The sequence below is a fragment of the Rhinoraja longicauda genome, chromosome 2 (assembly GCF_053455715.1).
Source record: "Rhinoraja longicauda isolate Sanriku21f chromosome 2, sRhiLon1.1, whole genome shotgun sequence".
Lineage (NCBI taxonomy): Eukaryota > Metazoa > Chordata > Chondrichthyes > Rajiformes > Arhynchobatidae > Rhinoraja > Rhinoraja longicauda.
This window is the reverse complement of record NC_135954.1, coordinates 59,596,776-59,623,788: the sequence shown is the minus strand read 5'-3', so window position 1 is coordinate 59,623,788 and position 27,013 is coordinate 59,596,776. Positions and strand designations below refer to the sequence as shown.

Genomic DNA, 27,013 nt, shown 5'->3' with positions numbered 1-27,013 from the left:
ATTCAATTTCCGAAATACAAATTCTCATATTCACAATTTAAGAAGTTACTTTAAATATGGAAATGTTTTCTGGGGAAAAGAAATTTACCATCAATGTCATGCCAACGAGTATATCTTTATGGGACTACAATCAAAGGCAACACCTATAGCAACAGAAAAGACACCTCTCTCTCCCCTTTCTTGACTCAAATTCACGGACTATCTGACAGTTTCTCCACTTTCTTGATCTCTGTCTCCATCACAGGGGACAGACTAGCGATTTACGTCCACTGTGAACCTACTGACTCCCAAGTTATCCTGAGTACATCTCCTCTCTTTCCCTGCCTATTGCAAAAATGCTATCCCATTCTCAGATGGCCTCTTTCTTTAGTATACATGGTTTCTCCCTGTTGTAATTCCCAGATGTCCTCTTTCTTCAGTATACGTGGTTTTCCCTTATTGTCATAGTTGGATCCCTCACCCGCGTCTCTTCTATGTACAGTAGATATATATGCTCTTGCTCCACCCACCCCTCGATGGAACAAGGATAGAGTTCCCGTCCTCACCTTTCTCCTCACCAGCCTCTGCATCCAACACATCATTCACCAACATTTCTGTCATCTGAAATGTGATCCCACCATCAGTCACATCTTCCCAACCCCACCCCTTTTTGCCTCCTGCAGAGACCCCTCCACCCACAACTTCTAGGATCACTCATCCCTTCCCACCCAAACCACCCCCTCTCCAGGGATTTTCTCCTGCAACTGCAGGAAATGTAATACCTCTACCTCTATCTCCTCCCTCACCTTCATCCAGGGACTCCAGCAGTCCATCTAGGTGAGACAGAGAGGTATATGGGCACCTCTTCGAACCTCATCTACTGATCCAGTGCTGAACCTGTACATTGGCGAAACTAAGCATAGACTGGGCGACTGTTTCTAGTTTAGTTTAGATTAGTTTATTGTCATCTGTACCGAGGTACAGTGAAAAGTTTTTGTTGCGTGCTAACCAGTCAGCAGAAAGACAAAACATGATTACAATCGACCCATTTACAGTGCATAGATACATGTTAAGGGAATAATGTTTGGTGCAAGGTAAAGCCAGCAAAGTCCAATCAAGGATAGTTCCAGGGTCACCAAAGAGGTAGATAGTAGTTCAGCACTGCTCTCTGGTTGTGGTAGGATGATTCAGTTGTCTGACAACAGTTGGGAAGAAACTATCCCTGAATCCAGAGGTGTGGGTTTTCACACTTCTTTCTACACCTTTTGCCTGATGGGAGAGGGGAGAAGAGGGAATGTTCAGGGTGTCTTTCACCTGCCCTCACCCCTCTTCTAGCTTTCTTTTCCTTCCTCCCTAACATTATCAGTCTGAAGAAGGGTCCCAGGCTAAAATGTAACTTATCCAAGTTTTTCAGAGATGCTGCCTGACCTGCTGAGTGACTCCAGCACAGCACCTTATTTTTACCAATAACAACTAGTCAGCTTTAGCTAAAATGCAAGAATAAAACTCAACTTAATTTCTAAAATTTAAACTGAAACTGTTTCCATATGACTCTGGTATTTTATTTCATTCTTCACATGTTTAAGTTATAATGTTTTATTCTTAATTGTTTACTGTATATCGTGTTGTTACTTGCAAGCAAAGCACCAAGGCAAATTCCTTGTATGTATACATACTTCGCTAATAAAATGTATTCAATTCAATTTGATTCAATTAGTTCATCTGATGCTATATTTTACCAAATGGACAGAGCTGATAAGAGTGGAAAGGCCTGGTAACATTTTAATATTATATCCACGTATTATTTCGGAAGCGTTTTCTTGTTCATGTCAGCTTTGCTATTTTCCTTTTGGGAAAAAAAGCAAATTTACCACAATGAAAAACGTCAGTGGTTATTCCATTCTGATTTTTTTAATAGATAAAAGATCCTAATTGATTTTCATGTTAGGTGACCACGGCTATACACATATTTAATTAGCTTACTACAATATTACAGTCCAATATTTGTGCAAAACCTTTCAAATGTTTTAACAAAATGCCACAGTGCTTCAAACTATGCTCATAGCACCCTAGCAACCCTGCTCATAACACAGTTGTCATTTAAAAATGCATACAGGAGCAAATCAAAGGTCAATTAGTGCAATAAACTCCAAAGTAGCCTGATAGCTCTGAGAGGCAGTGGCGTGTTTGGCTAACTGTTGTTTCTCTGCTCTGCAGCTCTCTTTTCTCCCATGAATGTGAGAACTTCCTGTGTGTTCACTACATTGTGAATAGAGCTTGGAAACAAGTCAGAAAGCCAGTCCAGAGCACTGCAAATGCATTAAATTCAAGTTCTGTCCTGCCTCTAAATTAGAGGAATTCACATTTTCAATAATGTTCAAGTTTCTGAATGGATTCTTTTTTAAAAGAAATATAATACAATGAACAACATCCGGAGGAAAACTATTCCAAACAACTGTGGTGGGGTCATCTGGTTGGAATTCAATTTGGTTTCAGTGGCTGGCTTTCACAAAGTTTGTTTTCTCTGTATTTATACCATCAACTCCAGGCTAGCATGGCTGAAAGCAGTTTCCAAAGCCCTCTCCTCCCGTCCAACTCCACCCCAACCCAAAACATTTGTTTACCTATCAATCTTTACATGTGTTACTATGGGAACTGTTTTGTGTTGCTCCACTATGTTACTTTGATATTGATGTTTTCCACTGGCTTCTTTTCTACTTTTAAGCAATGCTGAACAATAGTTAAGTGTTTATCGTGAGTTTTTGTTCACTTGGACTTGCTTTGGCACCAAGATGCCAAAGCCGAAGCTTTCACTGGTACATGAAAAATATATATTTTTAATAAATTAATAATTTAAATGGCCAATCCAAATGTGGTAAAGTACTTTATCTATTCTTTCTGTCAATGGCTTCTCTATTCATCCATAAATTAAGACTTCAGCACAACTGTTTGTGTACAATTTAACATTTTTGGTTTTAACTTATACTAGAATAGCACAAGAAAAGCCTGCTTGAAAATCTTATTCCCCCCCCCCCCCAGCTCACCAAAAAATCCATGCTGGACATCATAAACAGCAATCTTACGAATTTTGCATTTGCAGTGTTACATACACCATTCTAAACATGTACAATTAACATAGCAAACCTATTTATTGGACGAATCTCCTGGTGAGTGCACTGACAATTGTGATAAGGCCAGTAAAAGATAGGTGTAAATAGGAGGAGAGATTGATACATGAGATTACATGAAAGTAAGTGAAGATTATGCGGTAGAAATAATCAACGGAAATCATGAACTACTATAAATATTGCAGGACTAGCATTTCTGTGGTGGGTGGTAAAACCACTGATTGAACATCCGAGTTCCTCTGCAGTATAATGCATAAAACATCCAGTCTCAACCTCTGAAAGTGTACTTATGAGTATGTGTATATATACACACTGAACTCTTTTTTTCCCTCTCGTTTATCATATTGTTTATAGTGTCCTATGATTACATATTCTGTTGTGCTGCAGCAAGAATGTCATTGTTCTATCTGGGACATCTATCTCTATATATATATATATATATATATATATATATATATATATATATCTATATACTACTGAAACTCAGATCTTGTACTCGTAGAGAGATATACATACATACATATTTATTCACAAAATGCTGGAGTAACTCAGCAGGTCAGGCAGCATCTCGGGAGAGAAGGAATGGGTGATGTTTCGGGTCGAGACCCTTCTTCAGTCTGCAGTGACCCGAAACGTCACCCATTCCTTCTCTCCCGAGATGCTGCCTGACTTGCTGAGTTACTCCAGCATTTTGTGAATAAATACCTTCGATTTGTACCAGCATCTGCAGTTATCTTCTTATACATACATACATATATATGTATGTATATCTCTCTGAGAGACACGTGGACCTGCACCCATAGCGCCACAATTTTGGCGCCACCTTAATCACCACTCTCCTGGCGACTCTTTATAACAAGTTTTATATAAATCGGTCGTATATTTTTTAAGTTACACACATTTGAAAGTTTAAAACTCTCATTTCTAAACACATTTTTTCAGTGCTGTGCTTATGACGTCACCATAGGGCATGTATGGCCTCTCTCTTCACTCACACAAACAAAATGGACCCCGTTAGCGGAGCCGTCCGCCCGGAATCAGGGGCTCTCCTCTCTCCCCTCGCTTCTCTCCTCTCTCCCCACACTCTCCCCACTCTCCCACACCCAGAGGACACTCCAAGCAGGAGGGAGATGGTCGGACTAATGGTCCACACATCCTTCCCTTCAACCCACGGCGTCCTCAAATCCCCCCTTCCGCCCGGGCCCAACGCCCCGCACCATTACTGCACACAAGCCACAGCGGGCAGCTTCTTCTCCTCCTCCTTCAGCAGCCACTTCCACCGATGGCGGCGTCGACGAGGGCCGCTGCCACCGACAACCTGTCGCGACTTCAGAAAGACAGCGGCCGCTCTCCTCCTTGCGCTCCGCCATCTTGTGCGCGCCTCCTACCGCCGCCCGCCTCGAGTAGTCCCAGCCCACAGCCGACCAGCCGCGCTATCTGCCTCGAGAAGTCCCAGCCCCCACCGCCCTGTCCGTCTCCCACCTCTGCCGGGTCTCAGCTGCCGTGCTATCCGTCTCGGGTAGTCCTGGCTCGGCCAGGCCACAGTAACGGCCGCACTCCGGAGCTCCCTCCTCCTCCCTGCATGCTCGGTAAGTGCCTTGGGTTACTCGCTCGCTAACGGGTGCACAGATCGGTAGGGTTGCTGGGCCCAAGGGAAGGGGAGGGGGAGTGGGGGATGTGGGATGGGGGGGGGGGGAAGGAGAGGAGAGGGGAGGTGCATGAGGCGGCAGCAGAAGGTCCAACAAAATGGCGGTCACCGTCGTCGCTCGCCTCACTGCCGATCAGCGCTGCACGCATGTGGCACAGGTAAGTCGCGTTTGCCGCAAACGGGGGGGAGGGGAGTGGGGGATGGAGTGGTTGAGGGAAGGGGGAAGATGGAGTGGGTGAGGATGGTGGGGAGGGTTGAGGGAGTGGGTTTATGTACAAAATGGCCTGATTGACAGTGCAGAGAATAACTGCTGATTTTTGGCCTGATCCACACACCAGTTAGTTGTACTCATAACAGGAGATGATGAAGAAGTTTGTGGCAAAAGCATCTTGGAAGATTGTGCCTGCTGTAATATTATGTAATATTATGGTGATTAAGTATAGTATATTACTGCCTGAAATGAGCTAAGGTAGCAGCACTGGGTGAAAACCTGGGATCTTTTCAAATGGCTGAAATGCCACAAGATGAACTAAACAAAATAAACTGCTAGAGGAACTAACAAGCCAGGCTGCATCTGTGGAAGAAATGGGATCTTCTAAGTTACGATGATCATTTTTAATTAAGGCAGTCACTTAATGTTATTGTAAAATCATATTACGACAATAAAGATTGTTATTCTTTGCACAGTTGATTTAACCAGTTGATAATGTGTGAATGATACACCAATAATATGCATTTGTACAATGTGTAGGCACATAGAACTTCATTGAACATTAGGTTCTCAGCTATGAAAGTTTACAAATGTGATTAGCAATTGACTATTGTTTATTAAAGATAGGTGGAATTATTTTTACCAACATATACATGAACGTACAAGTGGGTATTTAAGACATTATATTGAAACTGAAGTGTAGATGAACTCGAATTAAAAGATATTCAGTTTACTTTTGAGACTGGAATTTTTTTTTGTGCTTTCTCCACACAAAGCTGGTAGTGTGATTTTTGTTTTGTTAATATAGATCTAGACAGCTGTTTTCATGTTTCCAATTTGCAAAGTTCTTGCTGGTTTACAAGATCCCTGTACTGATGAAATAACTATGGTTCGTTGTAGCACATCAAATTAACTGGTTCTTCTGAAAATTGCACGAAAAAAAATATTCTTTATAATTGTCTTTTCCATTTGGTAGCTATGTTCACAGTCTGAAAGGAATCACTTCAAGTAGGCAACCTCTAAATACCCATGTTATTTCTTGATGCCAAGCCAAAGTTACCATGGTAACAATCAAGGTTATGATCAGCCCATTAAACTCAATTCAGAATTGGGTCCGAGAGAAATTCTTCTGGTGACAATTAAATTTATGTAATATTGCATTTTTGTACTATCACTTAGAGTCATGCTTCAAATGTTCTCAAATTAATCCATAATGTAAAAGGCTTTTTTCATACAACTTGATAAGACCACCCCTCATCTTCCTGGGCTCCAAGAAATAAAGTACAAGCCTGCTCAAACTCTCCCTTCAGCGCAGGCCTTCAAGTCCTGGCAATATTTTCGTAACTCTTTTCTGCACCCTTTCCAGCTTAACAAAATCTTTCCTATGGAGAGAAGGAATGGGTGACCCGGAGTTGGGGTGGTTTGGGTAGGAAGGGACGAGTGGACCAGGGAGTTACGGAGGGAACGGTCTCTGCGGAACGCAGAGAGGGGAGGGGATGGGAAGATATGACCAGTGGTAGGGTCCCGTTGTAGGTGACGGAAATGTTGGTAGATGATTCGTTGGATCCGCTGGCTGGTGGGGTGGAAGGTGAGAACGAGGGGGATTCTGTCCTTGTTGCGAGTGGGGGGAGGGGGAGCAAGAGCGGAGCTGCAGGATGTAGAAGAGACACTAGTGAGAGCCTCATCTTTAATGGAGGAGGGGAAGCCCCGTTTCCTGAAGAACGAGGACATCTCTGAAGCCCTAGTGTGAAATACCTCACCCCGGGCGCAGATGCGGCATAGACGGAGGAATTGGGAGTAGGGGATAGACTTTTTGCAGGGGACCGGGTGGGAAGAAGTGTAGTCCAGATAGCTGGGCGAGTCGGCGGGTGACTCACCCCACTCGCAACAAGGACAGAATCCCCCTCGTTCTCTCCTTCCACCCTACCAGCCAGCGGATCCAACGAATCATCCACCAACATTTCCGTCACCTACAACGGGACCCCACCACTGGTCATATCTTCCCATCCCCTCCCCTCTCTGCGTTCCGCAGAGACCGTTCCCTCCGTAACTCCCTGGTCCACTCGTCCCTTTCTACCCAAACCACCCCAACCCCGGGCACTTTCCCCTGCAACAGCACGAGATGCAACACCTGTCCCTTTACCTCCCCCCTTAACTCCATCCAAGGACCCAAACAGTCTTTCCAGGTGAGACAAAGATTCACCTGCACCTCCTCCAACCTCATCCATTGCATCCGCTGCTCTAGATGTCAACTTATTTACATCGGCGAAACCAAGCGCAGGCTCGGCGACCGCTTCGCTGAACACCTGCGCTTGGTCCGCATTAATCAAACTGATCTCCCGGTGGCTGAGCACTTCAACTCCCCCTCCCATTCCCAGTCTGACCTTTCTGTCATGGGCCTCCTCCAGTGCCATTGTGAGGCCCACCGGAAATTGGAGGAACAGCACCTCATATTTCGCCTGGGCAGTTTGCAGCCCAGTGGTATGAACATCGACTTCTCCAACTTTAGATAGTTCCTCTGTCCCTCCCGTCCCCTCCTCCTTCCCAGATCTTCCTCTATCTTCCTGTCTCCACCTATATCCTTCCTTTGTCCCGCCCGCCTGACATCAGTCTGAAGAAGGGTCTCGACCCGAAAGGTCACCCATTCCTTCTCTCCCGAGATGCTGCCTGACCTGCTGAGTTACTCCAGCATTTTGTGAATAAAAACCTTCGATTTGTACCAGCATCTGCAGTTATCTTCTTATAAAATCTTTCCTATAACAGGTTGACCAAAATTGAACACAATACCCTGAATAGGGCCTAACCAATGACCTGTACAACTGTACCATAATTTCCCAACTTCTATACTCGATACTCTGACTAATGAAGGCCAATATGCTGAAAGCTTGCTTGACCACCCCGTCTACCTGTGATACCACTTTCAAAGAATTATGTACCTGTACTCCCAGATTAATTTGCTCTAGAACACTCTCCAGAGCCTTGGCATTCACTGTGCAGGTCCTGCCTTGGTCAGACTTCCCAGAATGCAATACTTCATACTTATCTGTATTAAGCACCATTGACCAGTCCTCAGCCCACCTGCCCAACCAACCAAGATCCTGCTGCAATTTATAACAACCGTCTTCGATATCTACAATACCACCCACTTTAGTTAGAACTGGGGAAGGAATAGACACATTTGCATAGAGAGGAAGTAGGCAAAGTATTAGCTCATTTATAGTCTTTCTGAAGTAATTACGTTTAATTATTTAAAATGATTTGTGTTCCCACTTTTCTTTTTTTTTTAAATTTTAGTATTTCATTTTTATAGTTTTTTAATGTGCATAAAGACTAATTTTCATTGTGTTTAATACCTTTGACAGCTAATTAAACTGATTGTGTGCCTTACTTATTTGTTTTTCTTGTTGTTGTTTTCCATCTGTTTCATGGTAGAACGTGTTCTGGGTCTTCCATTCCCTTCACTTACAACCTCAACCCATATGTGACGTGATTATATCAAGCATAACATTACCATTAAGAATTCAGTTGGTTGGGAACACAAGATGAACCCACGTGACCTGCGTGGGTTTTCTCCGAGATCTTCGGTTTCCTCCCACACTCCAAAGACGTACAGGTATGTAGGTTAATTGGCTGGGTAAATGTAAAAATTGTCCCTAGTGGGTGTAGGATAGTGTTAATGTATGGGGATCGCTGGGCGGCACGGACTTGGAGGGCCGAAAAGGCGTGTTTCCGGCTGTATATATATGAATATGAATGAATGAATGCTAGCTGCTCTTTGCTAGAAGGATTTTCTGACCCAAATGAGTCTTTGTGTTGTGGTCCACCGGTGATCTGATAAGTGGACGTGGACAAAGTTATTTCATCAGCAAGTATATTCTGAAGCTTCTGCATTTATACTAGTAGTTTCTTTGATCCCAATTGTCCGCCTTGTTCATTGTCTTCCTCTTCTGCTTCCTCCACTGCACCATACTTTATCATCTTCTCAGTTCTATTGCTTTATTTACTTTACATATTGAAAAGATGCAAGTTTTATGCTCAAGCATTATGGTTTAAAGGAACGGATATGTTTGATTTGGCCCATTACTGAATGATTAATCCTCCTTCCTATCTGTGGGACTTTGAACACTAGTTTCGAACAAACATCTTTTTTTAATATTGCATGTTTTATTTTGAAGGCATTCTATAAGGAGATAAAATGATTACTCTCCCTACAATCACCCGTTAAAAACGGCAGATGATCACCTCTCAACCAGTAATGAATTCGTTGCTATGGATTGCGAGTGTCGTAACAAACTCCTGCTTTCTCCCCTTCCCACCACCTTCTCTATGTCTGATATATACCAAATACTCTTGGCAGTTGGATAATGTATTATTACTTTGTTGCACAGCAGTTCATCATTGTCAAATGTGCTTGTATCTGCCCAAGCCCTGATCTCTGGATTTCCCTCATTAAATCTCCCTTAAAAAGCTGATTAAAATACAACTCCTTGAACAAACGTTTGCTCATTGGCAGATGTATTTGAATCTTCTGTGAAATGCCCTGGGATTCGAACCTGGGTACCCTACCCAAGCTTGAACTAGCTTGATATATATATATATTGGGTTTAGGTCAGGTCAGATTTGAAAAACAGTTCTATTTCTCGGGTCAAATCAGATCGACTTTAATGCTGACGGGCTGCATTACAGTCTGGTACGGGAACTGTACTGCCCACAGCCACAAATCACTACAGAGAGTGGTGAAGACGGCACAGCACATCACTGGCAAACGGTCTCCCGGCCATTCAGGACTTTTTCTACCAGCGGTGCCTGCGGAAGGCACGCAGCATCATCAAGGACCACAGCCCGCTGGCTGTTCTTCTTGTCACCGTCAGGCAGACGATACAGGAGCATGGCTGCGTGTAAAAACCTTTTCTTACTGTTAAGAACAGTTTCTACCATCAGGCCATCAGGCTTCTGAACTTATAAACACATTCAGTCTGAAGAAGGGTCTCGATCCGAAATGTCACCCATTCCTCTACTGAGATGCTGCCTGATCTGCTGAGTTACTCCAGCATTTTGTGAATAAACACATTTCAAATCATATATGGTGATTATTTTTAATATTGTATTTTTACCAATTTTTAATATTGTCTTTTTACCTTACTAATGTCATTTTTTAAATCTTATTTATTCTTGGAATATTACTGCTGAGGTGACCCGTTGTCTTGTCAAATACATTTCATTGTACCGTTGACCCTGTGCCAACCTACATGTGGCAAATAAAATTTATTATTATTTTTAAAAATAAATGTACTAATATGCAGGACTTAATAAGTAAATGCACTATATTAGTAAATACAGTATCATATATTGTAGGAAAGACAATTAGGGATCATATGATGAGAGCCTGCCGGCTGCATATTTATGTCAGGTTTTGATTCTGGCTAACAATTCGTGGATCCTCTGGTTCAGATCAGGTTTGGGTTGGGTTTTAGTTTTATACCTCAGCAGCTCCTTACCCGGATATTTTACCACTTGCTTTTTGTACACCATTATTTATTAACTATTTTTTTGATATAGGTTGGAAACTCAGGCTAACTTTTTTTTGGAATGCTGACATCCAAAATAGTTTCGCTGGCTTAAATATTATTCAACTTGTTGCATATTCAATTGTTGCAGTGTAAGTGATCTATAGTTTGTTTATTTCACAAAATGCTGGAGTAACTCAGCAGGTCAGGCAGCATAGAAACATAGACATAGAAAATAGGTGCAGGAGTAGGCCATTCGGCCCTTCGAGCCTGCACCGCCATTCAATATTATCATGGCTGATCTTCCAGCTCAGTAACCTGTACCTGCCTTCTCTCCATACCCCTTGATCCCTTTAGCCACAAGGGCAACATCTAACTCCCTCTTAAATATAGCCAATGAACTGGCCTCAACTACCTTCTGTGGCAGAGAATTCCACAGGCTCACCACTCTCTGTGTGAAGAAATGTTTTCTCATCTCGGTCCTAAAAGACTTCCCCCTTATCCTTAAGCTGTGACCCCTGGTTCTGGACTTCCCCAACATCGGGAACAATCTTCCCGCATCTAGCCTCTCCAACCCCTTAAGAATTTTATATGTTTCAATAAGATCCCCCCTCAGTCTTCTAAATTCCAGCGAGTATAAGCCTAGTCTATCCAGTCTTTCTTCATATGAAAGTCCTGCCATCCCAGGGATCAATCTGGTGAACCTTCTCTGTACTCCCTCTAAGGCTAGAATGTCTTTCCTCAGATTAGGAGACCAAAACTGTACACAATACTCCAGGTGCGGTCTCACCAAGGCCCTGTACAACTGCAGCAGAACCTCCCTGCTCCTAAACTCAAATCCTCTTGCTATGAGTGCTAACATACCATTCGCTTTCTTCACTGCCTGCTGCACCTGCACGCTTGCTTTCAATGACTGGTGCACCATGACACCCAGGTCACGTTGCATCTCCCCTTTTCCTAATTGGCCACCATTCAGGTAATACTCTGCTTTCCTGTTCTTGTCGCCAAAGTGGATAACCTTACATTTATCCACATTATATTGCATCTGCCATACATTTGCCCACTCTCCTAATCTATCCAAGTCACTCTGCAGCCTCCTAGCATCCTCCTCGCAGCTAACACTGCCACCCAGCTTCGTGTCATCCGCAAACTTAGAGATATTGCATTCAATTCCCTCGTCCAAATCATTAATATATATTGTAAATAACTGGGGTCCCAGCACTGAGCCTTGCGGTACCCCACTAGTCACTGCCTGCCATTCCGAAAAGGACCCGTTTATTCCTACTCTTTGCTTCCTGTCCGCCAACCAATTCTCTATCCACCTCAACACTGAACCCCCAATACCGTGTGCTTTAAGTTTGTACCCCAATCTCCTATGTGGGACCTTGTTGAAGGCCTTCTGAAAGTCCAGATATAACACATCGACTGGTTCTCCCTTATCCACTCTACTAGTTACATCCTCGAAAAATTCTATAAGATTCGTCAGGCATGATTTGCCTTTCATAAATCCATGCTGACTTTGTCCGATGATTTCACCACTTTCCAAATGTGATGCTATCACATCTTTAATAACTGACTCTAGCATTTTCCCCACTACCGATGTTAGGCTAACTGGTCTATAATTCCCCATTTTCTCTCTCCCTCCCTTTTTAAAAAGTGGTGTTACATTAGCTACCCTCCAATCCTCAGGAACTACTCCAGAATCTAAAGAGTTTAGAAGGAATGGGTGACGTTTCGGGTCGAGACCCTTCTTCAGACTGATGTCAGAGGGGCGGGACAAAGGAAGGATGTAGGTGGGGACAGGAAGATGGAGAACTGGGAAGGGGGAGGGGAAGAGAGGGACAGAGGAACTATCTAAAGATGGAGAAGTCAATGTTCATACAGCTGGGTTGCAAGCTGCCCAAGCGAAATATGAGGTGCTGTTCCTCCAATTTCCAGTGGGCCTCACTATGGCACTGGAGGAGGCCCATGATAGAAAGGTCAGACTGGGAGTGGGAGGGGGAGTTGAAGTCCTCAGCCACCGGGAGATCAGGTTGGTTAAGGCGGACTGAGCGAAGGTGTTGAGCGAAACGATCGCCGATCCTGCGTTTGTTAATGGCTTAATGATTGCCACAAAAATAATGTTTCATTTTGTACAGCCACTCTGTAACCTTTCCCAACATCAGCTATACAGTGTTTGAAACTCCAGGATATTTGTTAAGTAGCAGTTGTTTTTTTGTTTATACTTTTGTGCTGAAGATACTGAAACATTCACAAATTTGTAATCTCATTTAAATCTGATATTAATTGACAGGAAAGGGACTAAAATAATTGCGTTAAATATATAAATATATGCCAGGCTTAGATTTTTTATTTTCAAGATTTTGTTTTTAGTTCAGGGTATTATTAGTGTTTGGCATAATTTGTTAACTTTGTTGTATTTAAAAGCAACTCTGCCAAAATGTACATGGAAGATATTGAATGTGTTGAGAATTTTTTGAAGCAATATTGCTGGAGAGAGGGCACTCAACTTCCATGGATAGGCATGTAACTCTGCAGGTCAGACATATATGGAGAACATGCATAGGTAGCGTTTTGGGTCGGGACCAGAGTCTTTGAAGATTTGAATTTTCAGACTTTTTTTTGTCTAATTTCCATGTTGGTCATCACCGGATCCCTTCAATTTTCCTCTTTTTTTAGACAATAGACAATAGGTGCAGGAGGAGGCCATTCGGCCCTTTGAGCCAGCACCACCATTCAATGTGATCATGGCTGATCATTCTCAGAATGTCTTAGAATGTAAATAAATTTTAGAGCTGGATTACCGTTTATCTAAATACTTGGATCATGGGTAATGGCTTTTTTTTTAAAAACTCACCATGTTTGAATTACATAGAAAATAATTTTCACCAAAACCTTTCACAGATACGTGCAATAATACACACGTGGGTAGTTTTTCTGACAGTTTTTTGCAAATTAAGTTATCTGGGAGTCTGTGCATTTAATTTTATGTAGTCCCTAACTATTGCACAAACTAATTCATGAGTAAAAGTTGTCCACCTTCTCGGCTGTCTTTTCACTTTAGTTCTCGTGGCTTCTGTATTGCTTCAAGAGTGTTTTATTGTCGTACTAGACCAAGTGGACCCGTTGGGCCCAAACCTCTCCTGCATTGGTGCAGCACCCTCTCCTCCCTCTCCCCTCCTCTACCCCCCCCCCCCTCCCCTCCTCTCCCCCCCTAACCCCCCCCTCCATCCCCCCCTCCCCTCTAAATAAGCCCACTAATGCCTCTATTTCCTTAGAAGTTTGAGGAGATTTGGTATACTGCCGAATACTCTTTTGAACTTCTACGGATGTACAGTACAGTATATTGACTGTTGCATCATGATCTGGTTTGGCAACTCGAAAGCCCAGGAACGTACGAGATTACAAAATGTGGTGGACACTGCTCAGTCCATCACAGGTTCTGACCTCCCCACCATCAAAGGGATGTATAGGAGGCATTGCCTCAAAAAAACAGCTAGCATCATCATGGTCCCTCACCACCCTGGTTGCGATCTTATTTCACTTTTGCCATCAGGAAGAAGGTAAGGGAGTCAGAAAACATTGTCCTGTAGGTTCAAGAACAACTTGGATCATCAGGCTCTTGAACACTAGAAATACCATGTAAACTGTGAATTGTCTAAGTTGCACTGGGGACTTCAGGCTTTTGTTTTGCACTGTCACTGGGGTTTAATTTGTTGGGGTTTCTTTGTTTATTGTGTTATCTATGAGTACTGTGTTTTCAGACCGGCTGGCTCGAAGGGCCGAATGGCCTCCTCCTGCACCTATTTTCTATGTTTTCTAAGCTGCTTTAAGTAAGAATTTCATTGTTCCATTTTCAGTACATATTGACTCTTGACTCTTAAATCTAGCCTATGAAGTCCAATGAGATAGGACAATGTAAAAGAACAGATATAAAGTAAAGAATTGCTATAAAATAAAGAACAAATTATTTCTGGAAGTTTACTTTGTACTGAAAATATAATCAGAGTTTCAATATTTATTAGTTTTAGTATTTTTGGGCCAAAAAATTCTGTACATTAACAATTAAAATGTGGTGCTAGTAATTCATGTGAGTACTACAACACTGAAAAAAGTTCAGAAAAATTATTAATATATATATATCTGTCAGTGCAAACACAAAAATAGGCAAATGAAAAATGTGAATCCAAGATTTAACTGGGAACTTTATAATAAGGTATGGCAAGATAACTTTATAGGACATTTTGCGCATAGTTTGACTATAGCAGCTATTGTTGTAAAGTTTACCAAAATGATTGCAAAGACTTTAGAGGCAAAATAACACTATATAAATATTCTGATATCTTTGATACAACTTGCAGCACTATTACATAGTGCATGATTCATGGTACATGACCAAGAACACATCTTACAAGAAATGACTCATTCATTAGTAACTCTCATTCTTTTGCAAACTTCACTAGGATACTGACTTAAATTCTTCAACAGGACTTGCTTTTTTTAGATTCTCTCCTGTGACTGCAGTAACAAGAGAGAAAGAAAAGTCCAGATACGAAGATGTCAGCATCTCTCTAGTTCATCTTTCACCCTCCCGAAGACAACACATAATGAAAATTAAAATGAAGCGTTTGCTAATGCTGGAATATAAAATAAAAATAGAAAATGCAGGAAGGACACACCAGGTCAGGCAGCATCGTCAACAACAGCTCTGTTTCGCTTACTACAAATATTGGAAACACTCGTCGAGTAGCATTTCCGAAATCCAGCACGTGCAATTTTTATTAATTTACTGTTAAATACACTGCCTCCTAGGAATATCAACATTGAAGATAGTCTCCTCCACTGGTGGGATTTCCACCTGTGTCTTTTGCCTTGCCCAATCTCAGCATTTTCTCTTTCTCTTCTAGTTTTTGATGTTTTTGACTAAAACCACCTTCCACAGTCATATTTCCTTCCCCTTTGCACAGATGTTGCCGAACCTGCTGAGTGTTTCTGGCATTTGCTATTGCACCACAGCTCTGGTACAGGATAGTTTTGGTCATCAGCTCATATGACAGGAGCAGAAATAGGCCATTCGGCCTATCAAGTCCACTCCATCATTCAACCATGGCTGATCTATTTTTCCCTCTTAACCCCATTCTCCTGCCTTCACCCCATAACCCCTGACATCCATACTAATCAATAATCTATCTATCACTGCCTTATTATACTCGTCAGTAGAATACAGAAAGATCTGAATAATTGTACTAGATGAACTGCACAGGGGGATTTACATTGTTATTGTCATTAGAGGATGAGAGAAATTAAGTTGAGTTGTGTAGAATTGTAACATATACAAGCCTGTCTATGTCACAATTTTTTAGTAACAATAAGCTGTGTCATCTGCACACGCATCAATACCCAAATGGTTGTAACACGCCGGGGGGGGGGGTGTCACCTGCTGAAGTATTACAGGAGCTGGGAGGTGATCTGGGGCTAGGCAGCTTTTTCATCCAACAGAGACACAATGAGTCAAATAGCATCTTTCTTATGATTCTACAAATTACACGACAATTAAGTTGTTGAATAACCACAGGAGGCAATCAATTAGTCTGCAACAGACATAGGCACAAGATGAAGAAAACCCTTAGTGCATTTATATTTTTGGACCAATAAGATTAAAAGTCATCTTCTTCTTCAGAGAATGCTGCAATTGATATATATCACGAATCAAATTGCTCATGCGCTCCTTGGCAATATGTCATTTTCTTAAAAATATCTAATTTAGGATTTAAATTCAATTCTGATAACCATTGCTCATTATTTCTCTTGGGAGCCTTCCCACAGATTGACCACTCTGAAACAGAAATATTGTTCCCATTACATCAAATGTTCTGCATCAAGTGTGAATTATTTCTCATGAAGTCTCAGCAGTCTGAGCAAACCCAATATTTGTTCAAATAATGTATAATCCTAAAGTACTGACTTAAAATAAAACTGTCAAAGAGTATACTAAACTGTCATTAAATCTTCTGAATTTGTGGAAGATATATACCCAATACACACACACACACTTCAAATAATTAAAATTAACAATTGGCCTCGTCCTTGCAAGAACGATATACAACAGAGCAATGAACCACCAGACAGGAGTTCCAGGTGAATTAATCTAGAATCTAATGCAAGGTTATGGTGGGGTTGCATCCATCGAGGAAAACATCTGTCTGAACAATCAAGTATTTTCTTAGTTGCAGGAAACGTTGTTGGCATGTCTCAATGATAAATGACAAACGGAACAATCCTGCATTGGAATGACAATTCAAACTCTTCTCAATAATGCAGCTATTTTTGCATGTGTTTCTTTAAATTGTGTTTTAATTTAATTTGGATTACAGTTTAATAGCTCCGGAAAGAGTTTATTTAGTTCATCATTTCCAATTTGCTCATGAGATTTTAATTTTATCTGTGCACTAAAGCACACAACTGTTTTATTAGCCATTGTTGAAAAATAAATTTCAAGAGAGGCGGATGTAAATGACATAAAAACATAGAAAATAGGTGCAGGAGTAGGCCATTCGGCCCTTCGAGCCAGCACCGCCAACATGATCATCGTTGATCATCCAAAATCAGTACCTCGTTCCTGTTTTTTTCCCCCATATCCCTTGATTCCGTTAGCCCCAAAAGCTATATCTAACTCTCTCTTGAAAACATCCAGTGAATTGGCCTTCACTACCTTCTGTGGCAGAGAATTCCACGGATTCACAACCCACTGGGTGAAAAAGGTTTTCCTCATCTCACTCCTAACAAGTCAGATAAATGGCATTCAGATAAATTTCCTTTTTAAGTCCTAAATCTCAAATTTTTTTCACACCATTTTGCAAATGCTAAGAGTATTGGTATTAATAGTTTGCATTTATGCAGTCTCTTTATCATAATCCTACTGGTATGCTCATTGGTCTTATTTGAGTATAGTGCATGTACTTTTTGTTACTCTCTGTGGACATGAAAAAAACCCTGTACATTTTGTTGTTCTTTCGCTCTTATGCGTAAAACTTTGATTGCTTGCGAAACCCATGTATGTTCCTAACATGGCAAAAATGATTATTGAAAATTTGTCTGAAACATATACAATGTAAAATGTTTCATGCAAAATAATGATCATGTGAATAGAAGGGTAAAGAATATAATAATTAGCTGAAGTGATGATAAATTCTTTACTGTTAATAATGCTATTGGCTATCTCAGGTAAAACACATTTGAAACTCACTTAAATGTCAATCCAACTGCACAACTTAAAAGGGGGATAACGCGGCTAAATAAATGACAATATACAATGGCTTTTGCTCATTTCAAGAAGAGAGGTGAAAATTGAACTGTTCGGTAATTACAATTTTGTTTTTCTTTAAAGAATTATAATAACATGTACAATATTCCAATATTCTACACCTATCAAAGCACAAGTTAATACTCTTCTTAAAGGATTTAATTCATGTTCGCTAAATAATTTGTCTACTGTTAATAGATTTAAATAAGAGCACTAAATAATTAGGTGACACCGTTGCATTTCTAGTCGAGTCTGCTGCCTTACAGTACCAGCAATTCAGGTTCAATTCAGACCTCCATTGCCATCTGTGCACACTTTGCACATTCTCCCTGTGACTGTGTGGGTGTCCTCCAGGTGCTCTAATTTCCTCCCAAATCCCAAAGGTTTGGGTTGGTAGGTTAATTGGGCACCAGGAGGCCGAATGCCAGCGGTAACTTGCCTCTGGTGTATAGTTGAATCGGGGGGAGGGGGGGAGGGGGAGAGGGTGTATGAGGATGTAGGGAGAATAGGTGCAAGGAAAAGTAATGAAAGAATGGGATTGTTCTGGGAACCAGGACAAACACAATGAACCAAATGATCTCTCTCCATGTTGTGAAGAATTATGAAAACATTTAAATAATTGTGAACATTTGACAATTCAATCTCCTCTTTCTGCAATCCAGGGATAATACAAGATCACTATTCAACATTTTTACATGCATGACTACAAAAAGATCCCGAGATATTTGCCAGGACAACGGTTAAAAGCAGCAAATAATAATTATTCATCTACTATTTTCCCTTCTTTAAGTGAAATAAAAGCAGCATTCACTAACGAGTTGGTTGGGAAGGAAGATGTCCTGAAGATCGGAATAAAACAAATTATGTGTAAGAAGGAACTGCAGATGCTGGTTTAAACCGTAGACACAAAAAGCTGGAGTAACCCAGCGGGACAGGCAGCATCTCTGGAGAAAAGGAATGGGTGACTTTTCGGGTCAGACGCGTTAATTGACTTTGGTGGCATTTTGCCAATAAACATTAGTAACTCCCAGTCACCAATTTTATCACAAAAATTATATCACCAGCAAGTAATAAATGACACACATGTATCATACCTGCATAAAATCGAATCAAGCAGCCAATTTCAACATCCATTCCTTCTTCTTGCACCCTGCACGGATCGTTAAATCCAAGTTTAAAGAGATACTCATTTTGAATTTCAAGGGGATTTTCATGTGGCTCCAGCCTCCTGGTTGTTTCACCATGAAGCTGCACATACATCATTGATGCAAGCATGTCATCATATGCCCCCATTCTCAGAGTGTCAAGGGTTAAGGACTTCAGCCTGCCATCATCAAAGTCCTGCAAACATTGTTTGTCAGCAAGGGTGTCTTGCCTCAGCTCAGGCTTGTCCAAGCATTCTTCCTTGGTCACAGTACCATTTGTAGCATCACAGTGCACATATTCATTATGTGCTGTTAAGCTGTCCAGTGAAGGCCTACGCCCAGCAGCAACAGTGTCCTCAGCCATCAATTTGACAAGAGAATTGTTTAACGATTTGAGTCGATTAGTATTACCACTCAATGAGAAATTGAGCTTGCTAATTTCAGAATCAGATTTTGGCTCTTCTCTGGCAGCGGCAGGTACTGAACGCATCTGTCTGTAGTTCACAGTATTGCTTTCTTTCTTTGTGGCAATGTTATCCAATGACATCCCAACCCTAGCAAAAGTAGCATTATTGTTTCTGCACCTGATGGTATAAATATTTAAGCATTTCCCAGTATTGGTACCAGTGCCCAATCCTCCTTTTCCATGAGTAGGAATGCACATCTGTCCATGCCTATTGGTGGCAATTTCTGATCTGGCGCTCAAAGACTGCGTTTGCCTGGGTCTGGCCAATAAGGCAGGTGCAATTTTTTTCGGTGCCCCTATCCTCTCACCAGCCGTGTTGTCCATGGAACACAACTTGGCAATTCCTGCGCTGTCGGTGGAGATCGCCTTAACCTTACATCTTCCTGTCTGTTGGCCAGGATAGAGCAACTTAGCAGCTATCTCGGCCGCAGTGGTGTCCAAGGTGCAGGTGACAGCTCGCAGGTAAGAGGACAAATACCTGTCGAAGATGTGCAGGCAGCCTCTCTGTACGTCGGCGCGTACCCACTCCTTCTCCGTCGCACTCAACGCCCTCTGCCTCAGTCCCGGCATGTTCTTGCGGTCCAAACTGCGAGTGTGACAGCAAGGTGTCGCCGTGGAAAGGTTCCTTCGTCTCCTCCTCAAAAGCAGCGAGTTAGAGTGATTGCTCCAACTGATGGCACCGCCGAGCTTCCTACTGGGAAACAAGACCGTGGAAGAACGTGAAGAAGAGACACGTCCTCCTCCTCCTTCCCTGCTGGAATCCAGCCGTCGCACTTCATCGGCGCTCACACCACTGCCGCCGCCTTTCACTTTACTACTTTTGCACCTCGCAACGCCCGAACTCTGCCTCCGGAGCGCGGGATCCATGTTCCCGGCCAGTTGTCGTGTTTCACACACGGGCACACACAAACTGGGAGGAGGAGAAAATAAATAACAACTTCTTGGTTTTTAAAATAAAATAAAATCCAGTCCGGGCCATGTATCTTTCTTTTAAATTTCGGACCGCCGATTATCAGCATCCTGGGAGTGTCGCTCGGCTGTCACTCCGTCCCTCCCTCGGCCACTGACGCCATTACGGAATGGAGGACGGTGCCGAGAGCGCGGGAGAGGTAGTCGCCCGCCCGCCCGCCCGCATCATGAATAATTCATCCCGCCGCACGGCCCATTCAAACCCCTCGTTAATATTCATAGGGCCAAAAGCCCGCCTCCTTCCTTATTAATTCTCATGATTTTTTAACGTTAGAATAGCGAACACATTCATTAGAAAGCAAGATCTGAGAAGCGGTGGGTGTTTTTGCTGCAAGGCGCCTTTGGGCTGCTGCCGGGTGGACGGTTATGCCGCCGCTCGCGCCACCGTTGGGCATCGTTGCTGCCCCCCCCCCCCCTGACGTCACGACGGTTTGTTGGGATGAGCGAGGTTGATGACCGGCAGGCGGCGTCCCTCCGCGGCGGAGCATTGTGGGGGCTGTAGTTTCCGCCGTGTCACTGCAAACCAAAGTGGCGTCGGCGGCGAAGGAAGAAAATAACCGCAAATACCGTCGTGCGGCGTTGTCCTGATTCACGCCCTCGCTGCTTCTCGTCAACGTAGATATAACCCACTGCAAATAGTGAAAAGTAAAAAGAACAAATGTTGCATCTCTACGATGAAAGTTTTACCATGCGAACTGGAGTTGGAGCCATTTTGAAGGAATCCTGACTTCATTTCCATGTGGGGCACTCCCACCATCTGCAGCTCGGGCACAGGCTTCATGACTTTTATTTTTATTCCTCTATTACATTCACCCTCTCTAATCGAACTAACCTAAAGAGCAGGATAGTTATCCTTGGGGTTAATATTAATACTTAACTAAGAAAGAATAGTTGGTCTTTTGAAGCTGCAGTTTGTGGAAGTTTGTTGTGCTTCCTTCAATGTAACAGGGATGATCGCTTTAAAGTATTTTGTTCGTTGTAACGCACTTTTGGGGTTTCCTACGGTCGTCCATAAATTGGGTAATTCTGTCCTTTATTCTATCTCTTTACATAGACCAGTTCTCTCACATTCAACCCTCACATTTTCATTAACCTGCTACCAATTTCATGGCCACATAGTCATCAATCCGTCTTAAGGTTGAATGACACCCATCTGCTCAGACCTGACCATAGATGCCACCATTACACCCCAGTTTTTTCAACCCTGACATTGGGTGCAGGTAAGTGGTAAAATATCAAAGGGGAGCTGATAGGAATGTGTGAAGGCAAAAGGGAAGTAAGTATTTGCTGGAGAAATTTAACAGGTGCAGCAGACCCTGCACAATGTCCATATCCCTCTGCCCCTACAGATGCTGCTTGACCAACTAAGTTCCCTCAGCAGTTTTGTTGTACCCCCTGCAGTTGTACCTGGAGTACTGTGCGCAGATTTGATCTCCAAATTTGAGGAAGGAAATTCTGGCTATTGAGGGCGTGCAGTGTAGGTTCACTAGGTTAATTCCCGGAATGGCAGGACTGTCGTATGTTGAAAGACTGGAGCAACAAGGCTTGTATACACTGGAATTTAGAAGGATGATAAGGGATCTTATTGAAACATATAAGATTATTAAGAGATTGGACACGTTAGAGGCAGGAAAAATATTCCCAATGTTGGGGGAGTCCAGAACCAGGGGCCACAGTTTAAGAATAACGATAAGAATAAGAAGTTTAAGGGGTAGGCCATTTAGAACGGAGATGAGGAAAAACTTTTTCGGTCAGAGAGTTGTAAATTTGTGGAATTCTCTGCCTCAGAAGGCAGTGGAGGCCAATTCTCTGGATGTTTTCGAGAGCTAGATACTCTTAAGGATAGCAGAGTCAGGGGGTATGGGGAGAAGGCAGGAACGGGTACTGATTGAGAATGATCAGCCATGATCACATTGAATGGTGGTGCTGGCTCGAAGGGCCGAATGGCCTACTCCTGCACCTATATATGCACGGTAGCGCAGCGGTAGAGTTGCTGCTTTACAGCGAATGCAGCGCCGGAGACTCAGGTTCGATCCTGACTACGGGTACTGCACTGTAAGGAGTTTGTACGTTCTCCCCGTGACCTGCGTGGGTTTTCTCCGAGATCTTCGGTTTCCTCCCACACTCCAAAGACGTACAGGTATGTAGGTTAATTGGCTGGGTAAATGTAAAAATTGTCCCTAGTGGGTGTAGGATAGTGTTAATGTACGGGGATCACTGGGCGGCACGGACTTGGTGGGCCGAAAAGGCCTGTTTCTGGCTGTATATATATGATATGATATGATATTGTCTATTGTTTTTTGCTCCAAATAACAGCATCGGCAGTCTCTTGTATCTCCATAGAAATGGGACTATTGGAATGCTATGCCCAGAGCTGGCATAGACCTTACTATGTCACAGAACGAAGCTGTTCAGCCTTACTAGCAATTATAATACTGTCATTTTACACAATGTTTATGAACCACTATTTACAGATCTTTCCCTCCATATTCTCCAATCTCAGTTCTGCAGCCATCACAATTTGATTCTTCCAAAACTATCCTTGCATCTTTTCTACTACAACTTAATCTTACTACAATCTTACATCACTACAACTTTTCTCGTCCTATTGAACTATTTATTTATAAAGATAAAGATGCAATCAGATGATGCAACATATTAGTTTAGAGAAACAGCGCGGATACAGGCCCTTTCGGCCCACCTGGTCCGCACCAACCAGCGATCGCCGCATAGTAACACTATCCTGTACCCACTAGGGACAATTTTTACATTTACCAAGCGAATTAACCTACATACCTGTACGTCTTTGGAGTGTGGGAGGAAACCAAAGATTTCGGAGAAAACCCATGCAGGTCACTGGGACAGAATGTACAAGCTCCGTGGAGATAGCACTGGTAGTGGGGATCGAACCCGGGTCGACAGCGCTGCATGGCGGCAACTATCCCGCTGCGCCCCTTCAAACCATTCAAAATTATTTTCCGTAATGATACAACATATCTGAACAATGTTATTCACAGCTAGCTCCAATGGAATCAAGAGGAGGATCACTAAATTCGCAAACTCTGACCCGAATAATTTACAAAATAAACTTTCTTCAATCTTACAAATGTTAACAATTAAGATCTATGATGTAAAAGTTTCTATTTTATACATGTTTTTATATTTAACTCTAAAATGTCTTTAAAAGAATCTCTTCCAGTCTAAAGATTTTTAGTAATGCATTTGTCCACTTAATCAGCTTGATGAGGACAGAGCCAGATGTCAGGGATCGTTTTGAATTGACAACTGGTCTCAGTAGTTGTTGGACAAGGTTGGTTTTCACCACAGATATCATAAGAAGTATATTAGCAAGACAAATTACTGTAAAGTAAAGCATCCTACTTCAGCCATAAACTAAACAAATCTTAAAAGTGCACCCAGAATGCAGTGTCCTGTACTGGCCCCATACTTTTGCATGACAAGGGTAATTGCCTTTGAAAAGGGTAGAGAGGGGAAGTCAAAAGATTAGTTCTTAGCTTGAAGCATTCTCATTTAAATCGTCTCATTTGCTATAAATGCAGTTGCAGGCCATTCCAGGGTTAATAATGCCCAACTTATCAACACCCTTACATATGATTGAGCTCCCTTAATGTTATCATATCATATCATATATATACAGCCGGAAACAGGCCTTTTCGGCCCTCCAAGTCCGTGCCGCCCAGTGATCCCCGCACATTAACACTATCCTACACCCACTAGGGACAATTTTCACATTTACCCAGCCAATTAACCTACATATACCACATATGAACCACTTTTTAATTGTTCTTTCTTAACAGTCTTATATATTTTGGTACCATCCATTCCAATACTGTGGAAGTCAAGTTGCCACATCGTGCTTCTTGTGTAGTTTCTGAATAGGAACAAAAGTCTTTTGGATGTCTTTAAAAACAGAACCTATTCATTCTTTAGTTACATAATAATCTAGAAAGCAGATCATCTTCATATAGATGAATTATTTCACTGGAAAGTTGTATAGGGGGCAGAAGACCATTGGATCAAACAGCAGCCTTGTGCATGTATGTTATGCATATTGATTATCTTTTTTTTCTATACTCGTTTTTGCTTGGGCAAGTAACATCTTGTGCAAGAGGGAGGACCCAGAGTACTTTTGTCAGCCTAGATGCATGAATTTAATCTTCTAATCAATTTTGATGTATTTAAAAAGCCACTGGTAATGCAGAAAAGATTGGCAGGTGGGACTGCAATGGACATGAATTGAATACTTTATTGTCACATGTGACAAGTCACTGGAATTCTTTGCTTGCATACCCAAGGTAGTAATATGTATTCTTACCTGATTTTGTAAATATAGGTAGAAAACACCCTTCTTAAGAGCGTGGTTGCCGATGCATCTCGGCTGGATTTTCAATTCCTTAAAAGGGATCGAGAATTTCTCACCAGAGATTTTGTTTTCTAATTATATTCTGGATCTTCATTCTTTTTATTACTCCCCCCCCCCCCCCCCAGATCATAAATTCAAGGAACAGAATTAGGCCATTCGGCCCATCGTCTACTCTGCTATTCAATCATGGCTGATCTATCCTTCTCTTGCAACCCCATTCTCCTGCCTTCTCCGCATAACCCCTGAAACCCTTTCTAATCAAGAAGTCAATCTCTGGCTTAAAAAATATTCATTAACACTGGCGTCTGTGGCAATGAATTCCATAGACTCACTACAGTCTGAATGAAGAAATTCCTCCATCTCTTTTCTAAAGGTAGACCCTTACATTCTGAGGCTATGGCCTCTGGTCTTACTCTCCCACTTGTGGAAACATCGTCTCCACATTCACTCTATCCAGGCCTTTCACTATTTGGCAAGTTTCTAAATTCTAAATTCCATCGAGTACAGGCCCAGCGCCATCAATCCTTCATTACATGTTAGCCCAATCATTTCTAGGATCATTCTCGTGAACCTCCCTTGGACCCTCTCCAATCCCAGTCCATCCTTCCTCAGATATGGGGCCCAAAACTGCTCGCAATACTCCAAATTCGGACTGACCAGTGCCTATATAAAGCCTCAAGACATCCCTGTTTTTATATTCTAGTCCTCTCAAAATAAATACTAACATTGTATTTGCCTTCTTTGCTCCTGATTTGACTTGTAAATTAACTTTTTGGGAATCCTGCACCAGCACTCGAGTCCCTTTGCACCTCCAATTTCTGAATTCCTTCCCGATTTAGAAAATAATCTGCCAACCTGTCCAAGTTCTTCAGCAGTGTCCCTGCTTTGTCTACACTACTTAACCCTCCACCTGTCTTTGTATCATCTGCAAATTTGGCCACAATTCCTTCATCCAAATCATTGATTTAGATAGTAAAAAGTAGCAACCCCAGCATCGAACCCTGCGGAACACCTCGAGTCACTGGTAGCCAACCAGAAAGAGCCCCCTTTTGTTGCCACTCTTTGCCTTCTGCCTTTCGGCCAACCTGCTATCCATGCTAGTACCTGTCACCTGATACCATGGGCTCTCGTCTACTTTAGCAGCTTCACATGCGGCACCTAATCAAAGACCTTCTGAAAATCCAGGAAACCACATCCACTGACTCTCCTTTGTCTATCCTGCTATTTACTTCCTCAAAGAATTCCAACAGGTTTGTCAGGCAAGATCTCCCTTTCATAAAACCATGCCGACTTCGGCCTGTTGTTTCGTGTGCTTTTAAGCACTAAAAAACCTCATCCTTTATAATGGATGAATTATCAACCGCTGAAGTCAGGCTAACCAGCCTACAGTTTCTGTTCTGCTTCGCTCACTACTTGAACAGCAGAGTAATATTTGTAATTTTCCAACTGTTTGGAACCACTCCTGACTCTCGTGATTCTTGGAAGAGATTGCCCAGCTGCTAAATGACATGTCTCATACTAGTTTGCACATCATGCTGGAGTGGTATAGACTTAATTGACCATATTGGTACTTCCTTTACATATTTTCCTCATACACAAAATATACCAATAGAAGATGCAAATTAATATTACCAGATAAAACAGTATGTCGAATAAAATGGTTAAACTGGAACTTTGTATAACAAAAGTTGAAAGTGAAGATATTTTGGAGTTTATGGAGATTCAACGTCAAAATAATAATGAAAGCAAACAGAATCACCATCGACACCCTGAGAGTCAGCATTAAGCAAAAACCTGACTGGACAGGCTACAGAACTACTATGGCTATAGAAACAGGTCAGAGGCTGGGAGTCCTGCAGCGTGGAAAAACAAAACGTCTTGCCTCTTGACAGCTCAACATCTTTCCACCAACTACAAGGCACAACTCAGCTGCATGAGTAATGGAGATGACTGCAGTTCCAACAACGTTTTGCACCATCCTGTTCTCTTGGTTGTTTCATGAAGCAACCTTTAACACTCACTCCTCCATTACCAGCACAGTGGTTTCAGCAAACCAACAAGACAGAAAGGAAAAGGAGGTGGGGTAGCGTTGCCGGTTAGAGAGGAGATTAACGCAATAGAAAGGAAGGACATTAGCTTGGAGGATGTGGAATCAATATGGGTAGAGCTGCGAAACACTAAGGGGCAGAAAATGCTAGTGGGAGTTGTGTACAGGCCACCTAACAGTAGTAGTAGAGTTGGGGATGGCATCAAACAGGAAATTAGAAATGCAT

At 42.3% G+C, this 27,013-nt stretch overlaps 1 protein-coding gene across 2 annotated transcripts in view; it reads right to left on the bottom strand.

Annotated features, from left to right (window-relative positions):
• Nucleotides 1–20,753, bottom strand: part of LOC144604879 (PH domain leucine-rich repeat-containing protein phosphatase 1-like) — a 138,137-nt gene extending 117,384 nt beyond the window's left edge. For both annotated transcript variants that reach the window (XM_078419678.1, XM_078419689.1), the window contains exon 1: nucleotides 18,871–20,753. In XM_078419678.1, the coding sequence (XP_078275804.1) occupies nucleotides 18,871–20,254 (1,384 nt within the window). In that variant the 5' untranslated portion in view covers nucleotides 20,255–20,753. The remainder of the gene's footprint in view (nucleotides 1–18,870) is intronic.
• Between the last annotated feature and the right edge of the window lie 6,260 nt (nucleotides 20,754–27,013).